The sequence below is a fragment of the Electrophorus electricus genome, chromosome 5 (assembly GCF_013358815.1).
Source record: "Electrophorus electricus isolate fEleEle1 chromosome 5, fEleEle1.pri, whole genome shotgun sequence".
Taxonomy (NCBI): domain Eukaryota; kingdom Metazoa; phylum Chordata; class Actinopteri; order Gymnotiformes; family Gymnotidae; genus Electrophorus; species Electrophorus electricus.
Window position 1 is genome coordinate 6,045,254 of NC_049539.1, and position 19,759 is coordinate 6,065,012.

The following is a 19,759-nucleotide window of genomic DNA, read 5'->3' on the forward strand; positions in this document are numbered from 1 at the left end:
AGACCAGGTTGATTTTCCAAGCACTGTAAACATAAAGGCCAAACTGTGCCTTAAAAAGCAACTCATTTTCTAGTTGCAAAACTCTTCCACTCTCATACATGGTGCAATAATCTAAAAATTCAGTGATTTTAAATGGTTAAAAAAAGACTATAATCTTATTCATCTTTGTGTCAAAAATATAAATGAAGGGTGGGTGTAATCAGAGTTTCTATTAATTGAAAAACTGGGTGTCAATCACAAGTACCATTTCCTCTCTATGGTCCACAAAGTGACAAGAGCTCAAGTGAAACCAAATACATTCATATTTCATCTATGGATAAACAGTAATTGCTCTCACTGACAAGGCATTGGGCAAGAGTGGAAAGAAAGAAAGAAAAAAACGTGCTTGTGTACATTTCTCCCAGACTGGGATTTCATTGATGAAGATGCATCCTTGCCTTTTGGAGGAAAACCATAGGAAACAAGGTATCGGAGCAGGGTGTGATGGGTAACAGGCGGAGCTACAGTTCGTCTCTGGCCTGCTTCATCACAAAGCTGTGGAGGCCCTCCAAGTCCCGCCCCCCATTATACTCCTCCCCTTGCTGGCCTGCCCAGAAAATCAGCAATGTTGGGTATCCATGTACCTAAGGTGGAGAAAAGAGTAAACTTTATATATATTTGATAAAAGGCTGATATGCAGGATACTACGCAACACAAAGTACCACAGCAACATTTCACCATTTTTAGCAGTGAATATTTCTTATAGAAGTAGAATGGATATGGACCTTTTCCATACCCCAAAAGAGTCAAACTCAGGAGGACCAGAGCAAAGTTTGAGGTTATATGGTTCTAGCATGCTCAAATAAACTCATAAAAAGGTTAGGAATGCATGTTTATTTACTGCTATTCATTTCTTTTTAAGCTCTAGCAGGCTGGTCAAAATGTGTAATGTGCAGATGTGCAAACACCACGATCAGATGGGAAAGCATTTGTTTTAAAATACACTCTCTACTTCTTGGAAGTAAAGACCGTCCTGATAGGAAAAGCAGTGTTACTCATAATTGGGAGGAAATACGGAGGCAGATGGGTCTGTCTGGGCACAACATGCAAGTGTTAATGGGAAAGTATTTGCCAAATGTCCTTAAGCGAAGGCGAGTAAACTCTGAGAGGTCCTCTCTCCCCAAACACAGTTTAGACTGGCCACAAGTATACCCTAAAGGAGTTCCATGAGTCATTGCTAAAGAAAGACTGAACTGAAATGGTGGAAATAAATAAATGAATGCGCCAGTACAAGGTTCCTAACAGGTCAAGTGCACAGTACTTATTCAGTGGGAAGCTCATTTATGGAGCTTTATGGATGACTAATAACATTATAGACAATAATATATATACGCCACCATACAGTCAGTATGGTGGGGGAAACATTGGAGATAACAGAGACAACAGTGGATGACTTACCGAAAATCTGTTACAGAGGGTTCTCTCAACAGTGCAGTCCACTTTAGCAATCTTTACATCCATCAGGCCTGGAAACTCCTTCTTGGACAGGTCCTCCCACACAGGGGCCAGGTTTTTACAGTGGCCACACCTGCAATGCAGCCCCACACACAGCAAACATCAGAGTCCAGTGGGTGAATAGGAGACACAGGGCTCATTTACTCAGGAAGTAAGGAAGTGCTTGAGATGATTACAGGTCCTGATAGAGCAATGGTCTGTCCTTATGTGCGTTTGACTTAGTTAAAACCTTTCTAACAAAATTCCATTGAGCATAATTTCATGAACTGTCTGAAATAGATACATAGTGCTGAGGAATGTCCATAAATTTAGAGTGTACAGTGTTTACACAGAGATTTTGCACGTCTGGGTATGAGAAGCACTAGAGAAAAGACAAAGCACAGTAAGAATTTGATGTATGGAGACATTTTTGGTTATGTTTATGTTGATGTTGATGTTTAAAAGACATTAGTAACAAAAACAAACTCACTCACTCACTCCTTTTAAAACTGAAAATACAACTAGACTGGGCCTAAAATAATCTTGCTGAGACCTTTCCTAAAAGGGTATGTAGATTGTACATAAAGGTTAAAGGCCTAAAGGTTAAAGAAGTGGGCTTTGGACTGAAAGGTTGGTGATTCGATCTCGTGAACCCACAATAACCACGGCTGAAGTGTCCTTGAGCAAGGCACCTAACCCACAACTGCTCCCTGGCACCTCAACAGGTGGATGCCCACTGCTCGGGGTACGTACATGTGCTGGGTTAAATGCAGAGAGGAATTTCCCCAACTGACCAATAAAGAGTACTTCTACTTCTGACATTACAAGCAATAAATATGATGGGACAAACAGTGGCATTCACTATGAAGTCATACAGTCCAAGCAGCATCTGAACTTCAGAACAAAGCTGGCCAATTTGTCTGAGAAGCACTTACCAGGGAGCATAAAACATGATGAAGGAGACACCTTTGGCAACAACCTCATCAAAGTTGCTTTCATTGAGGACCAGGACACTGGACTGACAAAATAAGGAAAACAAAACCAGCCAACCAAACAACAAAAATGTAAGTCATCAATTACAAACACATTCATGACTTTGAATCTACTCATTCAGTAGCCTGCCACTGTCTCTATCTCTTAGTCCTGTGTGTCTTTAGATGCAACTGTCAAATATGGGAATCTCACAGCAATTGAAGGCTGCAAATTAATTTGATTATTTTTTTCTCCCCCAAGTACAGTGTTACTTCTGTATATCACTAAACATAAGGCAACAAGACAACACTGAGTTTAGTCTACATGCTCCATATTTAGGAAATTGAACAAGAAAAGGAAAAATTAACATTTATAAGGCTATAATTGAAAATACAAAACCTCAAACCATTGGGAGAGTCTTATTTCACACACTCAGTGCTATAAACAGTGTGTGTACATATACTCTATAAAATAACGCATGCGCATACACACACGCGGACACAAACACACGTGGACACACACACCCCAGCAAGAGGAAATAGCTAGCCTACCCATAATTGCTACTTGACTACTGGGATGCAGATTCATGACTGCAGGCTAGACACTGATGACAATCTGACTGTTCAAACATCTGCCCAAGCACTCACTCCCCAATCAAACCTCTGTGGAGCCAGACAATACCACCAACTCCTCAATCTTAACATGGCAACTTCACTTACAAAAAAGACTACAGGCCAAACGTCAAATAAAATCCCATGACAAATTCAGAGTAAGTTCATTGATGTCTCTGGCTGTCTTTTTACATTAAAGTTAGGCAGTATTCATTACAGTACTAATTACATCAATTTATGATTGATGATATAGGTAATTGCCAATTTTAGCCATTATTGTGAAATTATTGTGTACAGTTAAGAGGCTAAACAAAGCTAGGATGGATTGGATGTTCCTACAGTAGGAATGATGTCAAAGCTGCCAGTGTGCAAAAAAGCTGACAGTGTCAGTCTTACTTTCAGATACAGTGTTTTCTATTTCAAATAGTTTTACAGTCATCTAAATCTAAGACATTTATATATTAATGGGTGTATCTACAAAAATGTAGGCTGGTTAGCCACACACTTCATTTCACGTCACGTTAAAGCCTACCAGATATCTCTGTCTCACACGCACGCACACGCGCTCACACACTCACACGCGCGCACAACCTCATCTTTAGCAGGCTCTGCAATCAGGGGTAATTCACTGGTCTTTGTGTCCTCGGGATCAGGCTGAGCCTTGGAAGCAGCAGCAGCTAAGAGATTATCTACAAATTCCTTAAAGGACTCCAGATCACGCTTTCCCCTGTACTGATCCACCTACAAACCAACAAACCAGATCAAAGGTTAAACTCTCTAACATACTCCATATAAAATAAGTTTGGCACTTCTGTGAAAAGGTTTTAGATTAAATTTTCAACATTTCGTTGCTGGTAAATGTCTAGGAAACAAATAAAAACAACACAAATACAAATTAAAGCTAATTTAGAGTTTGAATAAGTTTTGATTTATGAAGTTGGTGTATTTGAGCACAAAGGGCACCATTACAGCATATGAGACTTAAAATGCGGGTGCTGGTATTGTTGATTAGCGGTGGAGGTTGGTTAACTCTATTGGAGATATAGCTATGTGAAAATGTAATGCTTGGGTATATTTTAATTGTTTGATGTCATTCTTTTAGTTTGGCATTTGAAGCTATTTGGATGTAGGGATTATTTGTAGTTTTTTTTATTAACAGGTATGAAAAGCAGAAATGCAGCTTTGAGTTATCTGTCTGAAAGCAGGAAGGTGCTGGATTTACATTACTAATAACATTGCAATAGCCTATTCATATGCATTTCTAGCCACAAAGGAATGGTGTGCTTGAAAATTTAAATTAAAATTTGAATGTTCAGAGGCATTCCAGCACTTTACAACTGGTCCAACTGGTACATAACCAATATAGAACTAAAAGTTCAACTTGTCTAAAATGAAATTAGCACAACTTTCAGAATTAGTGAATGTTTGATGCTTGCACTTGAAAGTGCCAACTGTGAAAAGCTTTTAAAAAATCTGCATATTATTATTAGAAGATGAACTTGTTGAGCCAACTTAAGAATAAGAATCATAAGACTATGAATAGTGAAGGAATACAAAACAAAGATACAGATACTCTGCTATGAGTTTGACCACTACAGACAATGTTTTTTTTATATGTAAATGAAAATGTTTTTATTTTTCTGGCCATATCAAAATTACCCACTCTGTACTGTGTTGCTAAAAATATGCATGTAGAGAATTTAATTATTCTCTTAAAAGTTATGCATATCTATATGAAACACAAACATATCAGCTTAACCCAAAACACAGACAGCAGCATCAAAAAGGTAATTTTCAGAAATGACTTCCAGTTTATTCAAAGTGCATGTGCTCACCTTTTCCCCGTCGGTAAAGAAGAGCAGTGTGGGGTAGCCTCGCACCTGGTTCTCTGAACAGATCTCATAATGCTGAGTGCAATCCAACTGAAGCAAGCAACCAATGAACCAAAAACAAGAAAACCAACCAAGTTAACCAATCTGCTAAACAATACAAGTGTGGTTCTTTCAAATTCTTAAAATAAAAATGCAATATATTGTAGTAAAAGATGCAGAGACAGTCAAAATCACAGAGTATATTCTCTCTTTCTGTCTCCACACACACACACACACACACACACACACACACACACACAGACAATGGTGACTTTATTAGACACCCATCTAGTAGCATATTGGACCTCTTTGGGCCTTCAGAACCACAGAAATTCATTGTGGCAGATTCCACTAGATGTTGAAATTGTTCTACAGGAATCTTGGCCCAGATGGATGGGATAGCTTTTCACAGTTGCTGCAATTAGATAGAGGGAGGCACTGACATGCCCTTCTACCTTGTCTCAGAGATGTTCTATAGGATTAAGATCTTGTGACTGTGAAGGTCAGAGAAGTAAAGAAAACTTGCTGTCAGGTTCCTGGAACCAATCCAAGTCTATATAACTCTTGTGGTATTGTGCACTGCTGGAAGTGTCCTTCTGCCACAGGGTAAACAGCTGCCATGTTGAGATGAACTTGGTCAGCCACAATGCTTAGGTAAACCCTACTGCCTCTACTGTGTGCCAAGAAAACATGTCCCACACTATTACTCCACCTCCACCAGCCTGAACTGTTGACACCTTACAGGAAAGGCTCATTGATTGCTCATGATTGTGCACAACTCAGCCTCCATACACGGAAGCTCCGATTGTGAAAGGGTAGGTGTCTCTAATAAAGTAGCCATTCAGTGTATATATAACCAAATGTCACCAGATTACTGGCTCCATATTTGCAATGCTAACAATTATGCATTGGGCATACACTTTTAATGTGAATCAGTTATGACACAGTACTTAATGTTATTTATTGTTATTTAGGCAGTTCTGATCAATTATGCAACACCATGTTTCAATTTTCTTTGAACATCAGTGCACCTACATGACCAGGAGTAAAAGTTACATTTTGTTGACACAACAGTGTGTACCATGTACCACAATTTGACAACCACGCACTTAAGATAATAAATGAATAAAACAATAATAAGGGGGTGGGGTGGTAGAATAAAACTGTATAAATATAACAATTTTATACCTTTAGGCATACATAAAAGGCCACTCATGTGAAAGGAAATCTGAGATGCCTGCAATAACCCACTGACAGTTCTTCTACTGCAGGTTAATTGGCCTTGATTGATTATGTATAAACATGCAATGTAATCAAGTGATTTTTCAGTTTAAAGCTAAAACATGGTAATGATATGCTCCGGAGCATATGCAGGCTACCAGAAACTATAACCTACAACTGGGAGCGGGTCTGATGGTTCTAAAACTTCACTCACCTTGCCAATCTTGACCAGGTCAGAGTGTTCAAATGTGGTCGCCAGCTGCTCCCACGTGGGAGCCATGGCTTTGCAGTGGCCACACCATGGTGCAAAGAACTTCACAAAGTGAGAACCTGGAAAGGAAGAATCGGTGTAAAAGAATCAGTGCTCACTACACTTCCTAACAGCCGGTGAGATTCAGTGCTTGCTACGCCACCTCAGCACAAACAGGGACAGATTTCCAGCTCAAATTCTGAAACGTATCAATCATGGTATCAAAGACACATTCCTCTGTTGATAATTTTAGGTACATTTAACTATAGGGTTTTGTACCCAATTGTAGTAATTTAACCTTATAACAGACCCTTCTACTGCTCAGATTGTTAAGGCTAATGAGTGCATTGTCAAATGACCACCAGAGCATGATTACGTCGATTTAAATCATAAAACCACACACAGTTTGTGCTTCACAAAAGGAGCCAACAGTGTCCCAAGACTCCTTGCATCAGAGATCTATCCAGTATCCACATTCCTGTTCACTGTGCAGTCATTACATTCCCAACTAATGAGTGAATCAAGAAGCTTTCATCTGTTCATAGTACAGTAATATTTGAGTTAAAGGAAAGTGGCGCTCAGGTTAAATATGACTAGCACTTGCCTTAAATGTTTTTGGTTTTTTTTACATTAAAAAAAATAAAATAAATAAATTCAACAGTTTTAGTACAAATAAATCTGCTTTTTATCCGTAATGAGAGAAAACGTGCAACAAAATAACAGCCTTTTTGTGAAACACAGATTTAAGAGAGCAAAACTGTGTCCTTAGTGCAGTCATTTTAAACCATATAAAAGGGGAGGGGCTTGTAAATGAGGGTGATTCATAATTTACAAATAACAATAATAAAAAAACAACAAAAAAATAAAAATAAAAAATAAAACCCTATAAAGGAAAAAAATAAATAAATAAAAATATCACTGATTACTTGGCCGGATTACATGGTGCATTCCGGAAGGAACAGTTCTGTGGGCGTCAGGAATGTCTCACGCTCCAAAAAAACACCACAAGAGACGCAAAGGACAACCATTTATGCAGACTGACCATCCTGCAGTACAGGCCTCTTTATCTACTGCTTAAGTCTTTATTAATTTTATTAACCCAGGGCTTAACAGTGACTACACGTTACTCCAGAAAGCAGGATGGAAACCACAGTGGTTTCAAAAAGCCACTAATCAAATGCACATCTGGCAAAAGAACTGAAAGAAGTGGTTTCAGGGTTCAAACTGGAGAATACCAACATAGTAAACTTAGTCAAAGTAGACAACATGAGGCATTCTCAGTTTCACACACCAGTTTTCAAAGCAGTAAAAATGAAGCAATAATAAGTCTATGTTTAAATGCATAATTAAACATTTGAGCTGTGCTAACCCAGACACCATCTTGAAATAATTTTTTTAACTGCTTGTGTTTTTTTGCTGAAACACTGTAGTTATGCTAACTTTGGGGTATGTTTTCAGAGACCTATTTCAATTTTAAAAAGCAAATTTTGACCAGTTACTTTTACAGTCTATAAAGACTGGTTTCTGGTTGAATACCTTTGGAGATGTGCGCTTTGAAGTTTGTTGCAGTGAGCTCGTACATGCCCTGCAAGGGCTCTGGAACTTTGGGGGGCTCTGGCTCGCTCTCCGGCTCCTGGGTGTCATGCAGAAATCACAGACAGGCAGACAGTAAAGTTTTAGTATTCTCATTCATGTTGGATTTGCTTCAAGAACAAGTACATGTCCATTCTGAGGTAGTCACTGGCTACTACCCATTGGTGATGTCAGAGGAAACATGGCACTATGATTACAGAACACCTGTGAATTAGATCCTAGTACAAAATACAAAGCCCCCCCCCCCATACCAGTCACAAATATCAAAAGATTTCCATGCAGTCCTTCTGCTGCTCCTAATACAATGTTCAGTGTGTGGCTCTGCAGCTCCTGCTGTACCTTTAGAAGGATTTAACCTTGCCATGCCTCAGCATAAACTCTTGTTTGGGTGGGGCTACAAGTCGCTGTTATGGTTCTGTGCTTTACCATGGGTTCCTCTTGAAGAGTTTTGAGCATCCAGGACTCCAGGGACTGCAGGTCTCGTGGGCCCTGGTACTTCACTGCCTCCTGCTCAGGCTTAAAGAGCTTTAGCCTACACCACAAACACACATGCATCCAAACAAGAAACGAGATGTTATGCTTTCAGATGTGGAATCTAAATCCAAGGACTTAAATAACATAGGTCCTGCAACTTAGCAACCTTGTCTCTCCCCCTGCTCAATAACATTTTCAGCATTTAGCATTCTTATTCAGAGCGACTTACATACATGTATCAGTATGACAATATGTGTGCTCCTTGGGAATGTCATTCATTTACATGTTTACCATTTAAAAGAAGCAGTAAGTCACTTTTCCATTGAGTCGTCTGTTTTAAAACACTGACAACTAGTGAGCTGGATGTTTCAGAGGTTCAGTACTAAATCTATTTTAAAAACATGGCCTCCATGTGGGGGATCCACTTTATGGAGCATAAACTGGTTCATTTGAGGTTTGCAAAGCACTTTGATTCTTCAGCTCATGTGAGCTGTAATTTATAGAAAAAAAAAGTATAAAAATAAACAATCCATTCATAAATATTGGTTTAGAATTTTTGGTGGTAAAAATGTCATATTGCACTTTTAATAAACATAAAATTGATTTTTAAAATACACAGAAAGACAGGCAGACATATCAAGAAAAGTCTCATGCAGCATCTTTAGCATCACAGTGGACTGGTGTTGATGTACCCAAGAAAAGTTAATTATTCATCAGTAAGTAATAAACACAGGAGACTTTGAACTGCAAATACATGAAAGTCTCCTGACTGTATTTAAATCACACCTAAGCATGGTTCCGCCCATGGTACAACCCCTATATCAAAAATATTTGCGATGTAAATAAAATTCTAATAAACAGAGAAAGCAGTATTTGTAAGTTTACTTTGATTTGTATTCAACCAAAAATTTGTAATAAAAATCTAATAACAAGATGCTGTGAAACGGGATGATGTTAAACATGCAAGGCAATCGTGTAGTAGAACAGCTTTCCCCAAAGTCAAACTGGTAAGATTTTTGGCATTTCACTCTTTACATTATACAATACAAATGAAAAGATTCAACAATTCCAGTCAAATCTCACTGCATAAAGGGCAGGGCTGCAAATACTTCACAATGTGTGTGATCTCAGATCCCTGAGACATCACCGTCTTACAATCCGCCATTGCATTTGTTACGGATATCATGGCATTTATCACTCAACACCATTCACAGATGCAAATTAAATTTACCATGCGAAGAAGAAGCCATACAACACTGGAGAGAAGCATCAGTGAGCTCGCTGAGCTCGATCTCTTCTGAGATGGACAGTAGTACATTTGAATCAGGTTTTGTGGTCTGATGAGTCATCATTCCAAATAGTTAATGGAAAAAACAGCCATTGTGTTCTTCAGGCCAAAGAGGTCAAGGACTATCCAAACTATTATGGTATGAAGGTGTATCAGCGAGCACAGCATGGTTAACTTGCAGGGCACCAATAATGCAGAGAGATATGTAATTTTCTAGCAGGACAAGGCCAAACCACATTCTGCTCAGATTACAACTGCATGGCTGAATAAGCAGAGTGCGAGTGATAGATTGGCCTGCTGCAGTCCTAACCTATCCCCAATTGAGAATATATAGCATATAATGAAATGCAAAATATAGCAACTAAAGTCCTATTTAACTGCTCAGATGAGCACCTGCATAAGGTGTTCTGTGGAAGAATGAGGGGAATTTCCACTTGCTAAACTTAATGAACTGGTGTATTCAATGCAACACTCTTAATATGTGTTAAAAAAGAAAAGATGTTACACAATATGAAAACACTCGACTGTTTCAAGCTTTTTGGACTGTATTGAAATAAAATTTGAAATGAATGTATATTTTCAAAACCCAATTAAATTCAGCAAGTAAAACAATATTAAAATGTAATAGCATTTCCTATACAGTACATCATGAAAATAATTTCCAAGTTGTTTTAAATAACATTTCTTACAATGTTCCAATTATTTTTCAACTGGGATTTTACTTTAAATGCTAAAATGCTAAAGCACACCTGTGCGTACCTCTTGTCATTACAAATGAAAATGAAAATCGCTTGTTGCATACTGGCATCATGCAAAGAGAAACCTCTCAAGAACATAGAAGCATTAGCGCTTACGTGGGGTATCCACGGATTCCATGTTCACTTGAGCAAAACTTTGTGTCCTTAGTGCAGTCTACTTTTACAACATAGGCTGGGGGAGACTCCATACTGTTGTATTTATCTGCCAGCTCATTCCATGTTCCCTGTAGCCTCTGGCAATGACCACACCTGTAAAGGTTAAAGGACAGGACATTATGTCAAAGCACTGCCAGGACATGGACCTTAAAAGAGTTAAGTGATATTATGGCTTACTATAAAAGGCTAAGATGCAACTTTAAGTTTTATTGGTGAACAGCAATTCTCTACCACAACAATTCAGGTAGCTCATTTAAAACCCTACAGGAGCTGCACTTTCAGGTTTTCCTAGTCGGCCACACCTAAGTATAATTTGTGAAGATCTTATTGATAAGTTGGTGAGATAGATCGTGCGTGAAGAGATTAGGTAAAAACGAGCGGGACAGTGCCAAAGAGAAAAGAAGACTTTTCTCAAACTCGCTGTAGCCCAACTTCTTCTTCACCGTTATTCTGACGATTGCCACGTAAGCTGAAACTTCACATCGTGAATAAATTGTGAACCACTGTCCACAAACCTTCTTGATTAGCTGACCAGCTGCAGCTGCTAGCTCGGATACTATTTTAGTTTAGGCTTTCAGATAACATGAAGACTAGTTACAGATTCTAAAATATCTTAAGACTAAACGATGCAACAAGTCGATGTTACTATAACTTATCAGTAAAGGCCGAAGGAGATATCTATAGCTAGTATAGTGTAGCTAGCACAGTCATCCAGCAAGCAGCGCTAAGATAACCTGCTAGCTAACTATTTTGCTTTTTCTCGTTTCTGGTACCTATAATGGACAGCTAGTAAACCTAGACAGGTTTAACATGTCCTTTGCCAACTGTTAACTGGGAATTACAGCCTTGAAGCACAGATTCAAAATCAGGTACACAAACAATGTTAGATTACCACATCTGATTAGCTAACGCTAGCTAGGTTAGCATTTAGTTGCTGTGAACTCTAAACGTTAGTTATCTAGCTAACAAAGTTGAAGATGTTTCACTTTACCACGGTGCGAAGAACATCACAAAGTGTGGAGCAGTTGTGATGGCACTGTTGAACATTTCCACCGTGTAAGTGTGCTTAGCATGTTCATCTTCCTCCGTGTCGTTGTCGCACAATATTGTACAAAAGAGTAATGCACTGTAAAAAAACCTTATCAAAACTGGGGACATTTTAAGTGTTTAGAGAGCCACGAAGCCGGTACGCTGATACTCTGATGCTCCGGGAATGAAACAACTTAGCTAGCCTACATACTTTACACTCCATCCGCTAAGGCAACGAACCAATATACTACAGGCGATACGTAACTCATCCTTTACCGCTACATGACGAGATAACACGACACTTACTACTTACAGATCTAATATCAAACAGACACGCCCTCTAACGCGCGCGAGAAGTTGGCAAGCGACGCGCGCTACGTCCGTCAGGCGCAGTGATGTCCGAAGGCTTTCAAAGAAAAAGCGCGTGCAGTTTAATGTCCTTTTCAAATAAAAATGCGTGCAGAAAAACGGACCGTTATTTAATTCACATTTCCAAAACCCAATAACAATAAACAGAAAACAAGTAATTTTTGTTTACATTGTAAGAAATAAGAGGTACAAAGTGAAATTTTTTTTATTGTATTTCTTTGCAAAAAATAAAATCACAATTAGGTCTGCATTTCTTTTTAATGAACACTGAAGTTTTCGCTCACAAGGGCAGTGGTCAGGGCAACTCCAGGCGCATTTTGCTCGCTCTTGCTGTTAGCAGAGCTGTCCAATAGCTATCTGCGACTACGCTCACGATTGTAATAGATGTCCCAAGTCATGGAAACATACAAAAGAAGGAATATGAGAAGTTAAAGAAAAAATGCCAGGTACCAAAGGAATAAATAGAATGTTGAAGGTTAGCACCAAGGATGTCCCAGGGGTGATAGGGGCACTTGGGGCTGTGACTCCTAAGATGGAGAACTGGATCCACCAAAAATGCTGCGCTGAACCTTCTAAGCATGAGGCACGTCACTTGTCCTGTATTTCTGGAAACCTTGTGTGTACTTCACTACAAATTTGACTCTCTCTCTCTCTCTCTCTCTCTCTCTCTCTCTCTCTCTCTCTCTCTCTATATATATATATATATATATATATATATATATATATATATATATATATATATATATATACACACACACACACCTGTAAATTCACATTTAAATTCAAACTCACTCAATTAGGGATTTCATAAAATCTAAATGTCCATAACTCTGGTGATTGTTTGACATCAAAGTCATATTGTCCTAGTTCAAATAGTTCAGGTCTGTCTTTGTGGTCTCATTGCTTAAATATGCTGCGTTGTCCTCCCTGTGCTACTTTCTTCAGGATATCCTTAAGGAATCTATCACCAGTCTGTAGAACAGCTCAGAGCATTGACTTTTTTCCCCTTTGGGAAACCAATTTGTATACCTACACCACAGTAAACTAAGAATTTTTTTTTTTCTGAAAGAGAAGGGAGATTATAATACGTTTTCTTTTTATATAATATTCAGGGTCAAAGGAAGTGATTAATTGTGAGGAGCGGATGTGACCTGAAGTACAAGCCACCTTTCATGGGAAAATCCAACCGAGAGTGGCTCATGCCAGTGAGTAGTTATGGAAACTGTCTGATACAGGCTTTCATCTGGAGTGGATGGACACAGCTATGGTTGGTTGCCATGGATACCTGTGTTGTATTGGGATTTTATGTACTCCTTCTGCTGGAAGCGTCAGTGGAGGCCAGGATGCAGCAGAGACCTGCTGGAATTCCTACAGTCCTCCCTTCCATAGTGGAATACTTTAGAGCAGCAAGTCTGCAAAAGGCCTTGCAAGTTTAAACATGCACATGCAGGCACATGCAGGCACACACACACAAAGAGGGTATGTATGGCTGCCTTTCGCTTCTGTCTTTAGTTTTCACACCACACATTGCTGATGTCTTGTGATCTGATTTCCTTGGCGCCTCTGGGCCAGACGAATTCTGCTCCTGCTGCAATGACGACATGTCATGGATGTGTGGATCAAGTTTAATCTTGAATGCCTCTGCTGCTCTGTAGCTCCAAGGGAACTGAGTCCAGCCCCCTCAGGAAGCTCATTTTGACAAGAGTACTCTGCTTTGGCTCATCCACCACATAAGGTGTGAGGACTGGCTGAGAAAGCTATTAGAAAAAGACCAGCAGGGATGAAAGAAGTGTAGCAATATACAAGAGCTCTTTAAAAAGGAAGCTCTCAGACCTCTCAGGGGGTTGGTCCTGAAGAGAGAGACATGGAGAGTAGGGCTGTGAAGCCTATTACTAGCGTAAGAGCTGGTATTTGGAAAGACAAAATAACTCATGTGAAACCATGTTAGCTGAAGTAGCTAGCCACAAACAGCTTCAGTGATTACAGTTATTAATTGTTACCTTTTATGATGTATTTGTTGGAATGATGAAAAGATTTGGTCTTTTACTTTTAGACTTTAATAGTGGTCTTCAAATTCTTGATTTTTCCGTTATGTTTGAGTATCAATAACTAAAAATGCGAAAGTTTTAGCTCTGCAGTTCTGTATAGCACTAACGGAAGGTGGCTTCTCATAGAGAAACATGATGGTGTTGTCAGTGTTAAGAAAGGCAAAGCTACCCATTGACCTCAGCTTTTGGGAAACTCTGAGCTTGTCCCTTCTTTGATGCTGTTTGTGCATACTGCGAGGCGTTTAGGCAAGCCTACATTGCACTGAGGTTTGTTTTTTTATTTTCCCCTTGAAAAGAAATTACAGATGTTGTCACTTACTGCTCCCATGGAAAATGACCCAGCTTGGCTGAAAGCAGTGAAACTGGGCCAGTGAGAGGGGGCCAAGTCTCCAAACAGATGCACAATGTTTTTCTTAGAGATGATTTGTTCACTGCTATGTATTGATGCTGGTCCAAGTATATTGACTCTGCACTGCAAAATGCAGGTGATCGAAAGAGTCTTCACAGCCAAGACCAGGTGTGCTTGTGTGGAAGAAGCATACAGCAGTTTTTAAGTTTAGGGAATGTATTGTGGTGTGTGTGTGTTAGAACAGTGACTTGCTCTTTAAACGTGCACAAGAGGCAATGTATCTGTGCCCTGTGTTTACATGTGTGTTAGTGGAGAATTTTTAAGGAGCCTTGTGTAGTGCTTGCATGGTTTTGTCAAAATGTAAATCATTATTTAGCCATATAGCTCCACAGAGCAACACAGTGTAGTGTTAGGTTTTGTGTACTGTTAATCTGTGACTATTGCTGTGTGTCTAGCCTCATTGCTTCAAGGAGCTGGCCCTCACTGTTCCCAGGGTCAGGCCATTAAGTGGCTGAACTCGTGGAATAATGTGTTTTAGTTGGCCAGAGGGCCAACAGCAGGTGCAGTGAGTCTCAGCCCCAAACTGGTGCTCCTTGCAGCCTTGATCTTCCAGCCAGAGGGGCCCCTGTACTGGTGGATCCAATACCACTTCTGCTCCAACACAGCAATGACAGGCTGGCTGCATTGCTCCAATACTACAGGGTATATCAAATATATCATAAGAATGGTGGATCGTATCCACATGTGCATTAGACCATGAAATAAGCAAATCCTTGCCAGAGCCCTATGCAGAATGAAGAGCATAAAGCACAGCTAGATATGCTTGTTGCTGCTGTTTGATAACAGCAAAAGCATGAGTTGTAGATGGACAGCATCAATATATGCAACGAGAAGCCACCACACTTTGCTGCTAGCACTAAGTGTGGGCCCAACTGGCAATGCTCTATTTTTTTACATACCACTTATCCACTTTCACTACATACATAATGAGAAATAAATGTTTTGAAATCCTCATTTTTGCTCCAAAGTTCCGCTTGTAGCCAGTTCTACATGGGCTTTAAATGTTTTTCTACTACTAAAAGGAGATCCAACTACTTTCTGAGGTCCGATAAAAATAGAATCATATTCTATTCTATAGCTTTCATAGCTGTGCTGTTAAAAATAGAATATTGGCATAGAATACAGAACTATATAGAACAGAATTCTGTCTACAGAATTTAATCTTTTGTATCTATACGTTTTCTATCGTTACGATTTTCTAATGTGACTGCTATTTTAGAAGCAGTACAGTCGGCCTCAAAGTCACCCTGCGTGCTTCATGTCGTTGCTGCAGCATGGCACAGGCAAGCCTGTGAGTCACGCTGTAACCCACAGCCCTTCAGCATCGGGGAAAGTCATTAGACTTCAGCTTCAGCAGAAACCAAGGCTCAGCCCAGACTGTGGAGATTAAAAAAAAAGGTGAAGGAGAGAGGGATCAGGAAAGCGTAGATCGGGAGTGACATGGGACTACTCTGGAAAAGCCCACACCCAGAACTAGCTCTGCCAACACCGTTAAGTCTCTCTGAGGGAATGGAGACAAATCAGGACACACACACACACACAAACACACACACAGCGTGTGAGAGAGGAGGGGAGAGCCCCTACAGGTAGCTCCTATAAAGACAATGATGAAGAGACTGACAAAACAGAAGCTGAGATGACTTCATCACACATTGCTTTCCTTTCTGTTTCCATCATTGCTTTTTAATGTAGGGGAACGGTTGCATGGTAGCAAATACAAGCTGCTTGCTGGGCGTGTGCTGACACACATGCAAAACCCCAACTGATTGATTTATTGCAAAAAGAGGGCTGTGTTCAATGGGCCCCGAAAATGTTGGCAAAACGCTTGGCTCTTGAGGCGAGCGCAAACACCTGGTCACAGCCATCCACACTGAAGTAAAACCTTTCCAACTTAAAATCCCATGGAAACATGGCTTCTTTCCAAACCTGTGTGGGCGTTAGTTATTATTAATAACTTTAATGTTATGATGAAAGAGGTGATGGTAAGAGTGGAAAAAGGTGAACATAAAAACATGGCTTAAAAGCATTAAAAATCCAAGCCAGACTGAACAGGATCACAGAGATCCACCAAAATAATGTATAGTGCATCTGGGTAAGAACCGTTCCTCCAGAAAGCAGAATAACATGGGGGGAACAGAGGATTATACCTTGTCTCCTAACCTGACAACCTAAATGATTTGTTCTGAGGAACAGGAAGTGAGGTACTAGTCACCATGGTGATTGTATAAGGTTCCAGTAGGCAGGCACCAGTCCTTGAGTTATCTTTTAACATTTGTTGTATGTTCTATGATTTACTGCCTTAAGTCTGTACACTGACAAAGGACAGTAAATGATAACCAACACTGACGATTGGTTTCCATACTCTTTTTCTGATTTCTTTCACAAAACGACATCCATTATCTGATAAGGTCAAACATAGACAAAAAAGTTTATGGTGGATGCTAATCCAACGGTGACTATGGCATTGTATTCAAACTTGAGAGTAAGGTAAATTAACCTGACCATGAACAGTCAACAGACTCACAAAAGAAAAGAGCACATCATCCATGGTCTTGTATCAGAAATGCTAACACAATAGGCTCTGCATTATTTAGGAAGTTCAGTAAATGAAATATGTTAGATATGGTAGCCTACTGATACTGAAAATATGAATACAGAAACTATCTGGGTGAAATGGTACAGAGTTTGACATTTGCATCTATGGCATTTAGCGAATGCTCTTTTCTGGAGCAACATAGAAAACTGCTTTAGTCATCTACTCAGAAAAGTATCCTTAGTAAAAATAGGTTAGAGTGTAAAATAACTGAGATACTGCCAGAAACATGTGTCAGTTCTGAAATCTTGATTGAGAGATACTGTACAATACCATGCTTTAGAATACAAGATCTCTTTAGACCTCTGTCTATGATTTCAATATCGCTCCATCAGTGATTTTGGAAGACTGAGTAGAGTAGCTAACATCAAATTGTTGTTCTGAAATGCCTTGTGAATTTAATGAAAACACTGGCACAAACCCCCACTTATCTGCAGATGGTGTCTGCAGGAATGGGGAACTCTATCGAGGGGCCCCTGGCACATGGTCTAGACATTCCTCAAGATCAAGACAACAAGATCAAGACATTTGGTAGTGAGTCTGCAGTGGCAGGGCACTTTCTCCAGCCTGGCTGACCATTGTTAAGTGAGAGGTCGAGGAAGGGAGTTGTTGACACTACCCTTAGCTGTTTTCTTATGGACGAGGCACAGTGAAGGGGTTCTGTCTGGGCCAGTAAAAAAAATACTTCCCCACTCTCACAGAATCAGCCTGTGCTGCCATGTTTACACCTAGAGTGGGAGGTCAGTGGAAGTCATTTACAGGTCAAGGATGACATATTGACAGTCATACAACCTTTAGTGATTTTGTTTAGAATTTCTTCGTAGAAACATGTTCTTCATTTTTCCTTTCCTTGCTGGAGTTTTTGCTTGGATGATCAGAGGTGCTCACGGAGATCTTACCTCACTGCACCTCCAGTAAAAGTAAGAAAAAAAAAGAAAAATAAATCTAGTCCTTTTATTGGTGCATGGTTGGCAGACTTCACTCAGATGGATCCCCCTTCTCCTAGTGAGCTCTCATGAGGAACATTTGCCAGTGCCAAAGAATTCACATTAGCACCTGTTTTACTGTGCTCTCAATCCCCATCTGCCTGGCCCCTGTGGAGCCATAAGACGGGCTTATTAACTGTGCAGCGCACCCAAGCTGCTGTTTTCATTTGTGGAGGGCAATATCGGAGCACGACGGCTATAAAGAGGCACAATAGAGAGAAAACAGTTGGCACAGGATGGAAATTCAAACCCTCGTAATGAATAGCTGAAAATTAATACTCTCACTTACACTTTGTAGTGAATAATAAGAAACCCCCCCCCAGCTCACAACCCCCATGCCTCATCGCTAAGATGATGAATGTGGTTTTAATTTAGCGGGTTGAAAAGTGCGCCCCAGGCAGTGCCCAGGGCCTCAACAAGTTTCCAGAGGCTTCACTGAACTAGAGGGTGAGGTTATTGTTCCTGATGGTGTGAGAATAGCATGAACAGCATGAACTCTCTGGCCCGAGAGCACTGGAGCAGCCTGCCTTTTCTTCTTCACAGAATGAGACAAGGTGATAAAAGTAGCAAAGAGTCAGGGGACCCAGCAATACAGGAGAACAACCGGGAAGCAAAGGACTACCATTTCCGATCTTGGAAATGGGGTCTACTTTTCCATATCATTAAAGCAGGATGAGAGATCCGAACCAGAGGCTTGAGTCCTAGATTTGCTTGGCATTTGCACCTATAGCTGTCAGCCGCATACAGCGCTCGCCACGAACATTGACAACCCTGGTAAACAAGTGCAAAATAGACTGTTAAAAATTGTATTGCATGCCCTTTAGATCTTTCATTCAAAATATTAACAAAAACATAACCTGTATTTGAAGTATAGTAATTGAAAGGAAAACCTAAAATTTTATCAAGAAATATATATTTTTCTCAAATCTATGTTTGCCACAACTATGGAATCCCTGTAAGTTCTTATGAGAAAAATATAACGGATATATTGTCAGCTGTATTTTAGGTTTACCATAATTAGGCACTCTTAAATGGTCATATTTTATATTTATACCCCTGTTTCATTGTGACATACATATGAAGTGACTAACAGGCCAAATTCCATTAGTCATCACTTCGAGAAAGACCAGAGAATATAGAAATGATGTGCAACAAAACACTGCGCTGCACAAATGGATACAAAAAATGACTAGACAGCTGCAAATTCCCATTTCCGCTATCATGGCAATAATTAAGAAGTTAAAAGAAATTGGAGATGTTAAGAATCTGTCTAGAAGAGGATGCCTTTACTGAATACCTGCACAATGAGGAGGATAGTTTGAGTGGCCAAAGAATCTCCAAAGATCACAGCTGGGGAACTGGAGACATTAGTTAGTCTTTGGGTCAGAACATCTCCCAGACTATAATCAGAGATCACATACATAACCACATGTTGTTTGGGGGGTTGCTAGAAGAAAGTCTCTGCTGTCAAGCACCAACAAACTCGAGCGCCTACAGTTTACCAAACGTTACTGGAACCTTGACTGGGACCGTGTTCTATGTTCAGATGAGACCAAAATAGAGCTTTAAATAACTATGCAGAAAAGTACCTCATCCCCAATGTGAAGTATGATGGTGGATCTGTCATGATGGTTTTCTTCCGAAGGCCCTGCACAATT

General features: G+C 39.9%; 1 protein-coding gene across 1 annotated transcript; it reads right to left on the reverse strand.

The window, feature by feature from the left end:
• Positions 1–437: 437 nt before the first annotated feature.
• txndc5 (thioredoxin domain containing 5) lies at positions 438–11,989 on the reverse strand. Its single transcript, XM_027013628.2, has 10 exons — positions 11,659–11,989; positions 10,608–10,760; positions 8,418–8,523; positions 7,935–8,031; positions 6,363–6,478; positions 4,892–4,978; positions 3,648–3,797; positions 2,409–2,491; positions 1,438–1,567; positions 438–623 (listed from the first exon to the last, which is right to left on the reverse strand). The coding sequence occupies exons 1-10, from the start codon at positions 11,823–11,825 to the stop codon at positions 501–503; spliced, it is 1,212 nt and encodes a 403-aa protein (XP_026869429.2). The 5' UTR covers positions 11,826–11,989; the 3' UTR covers positions 438–500.
• Between the last annotated feature and the right edge of the window lie 7,770 nt (positions 11,990–19,759).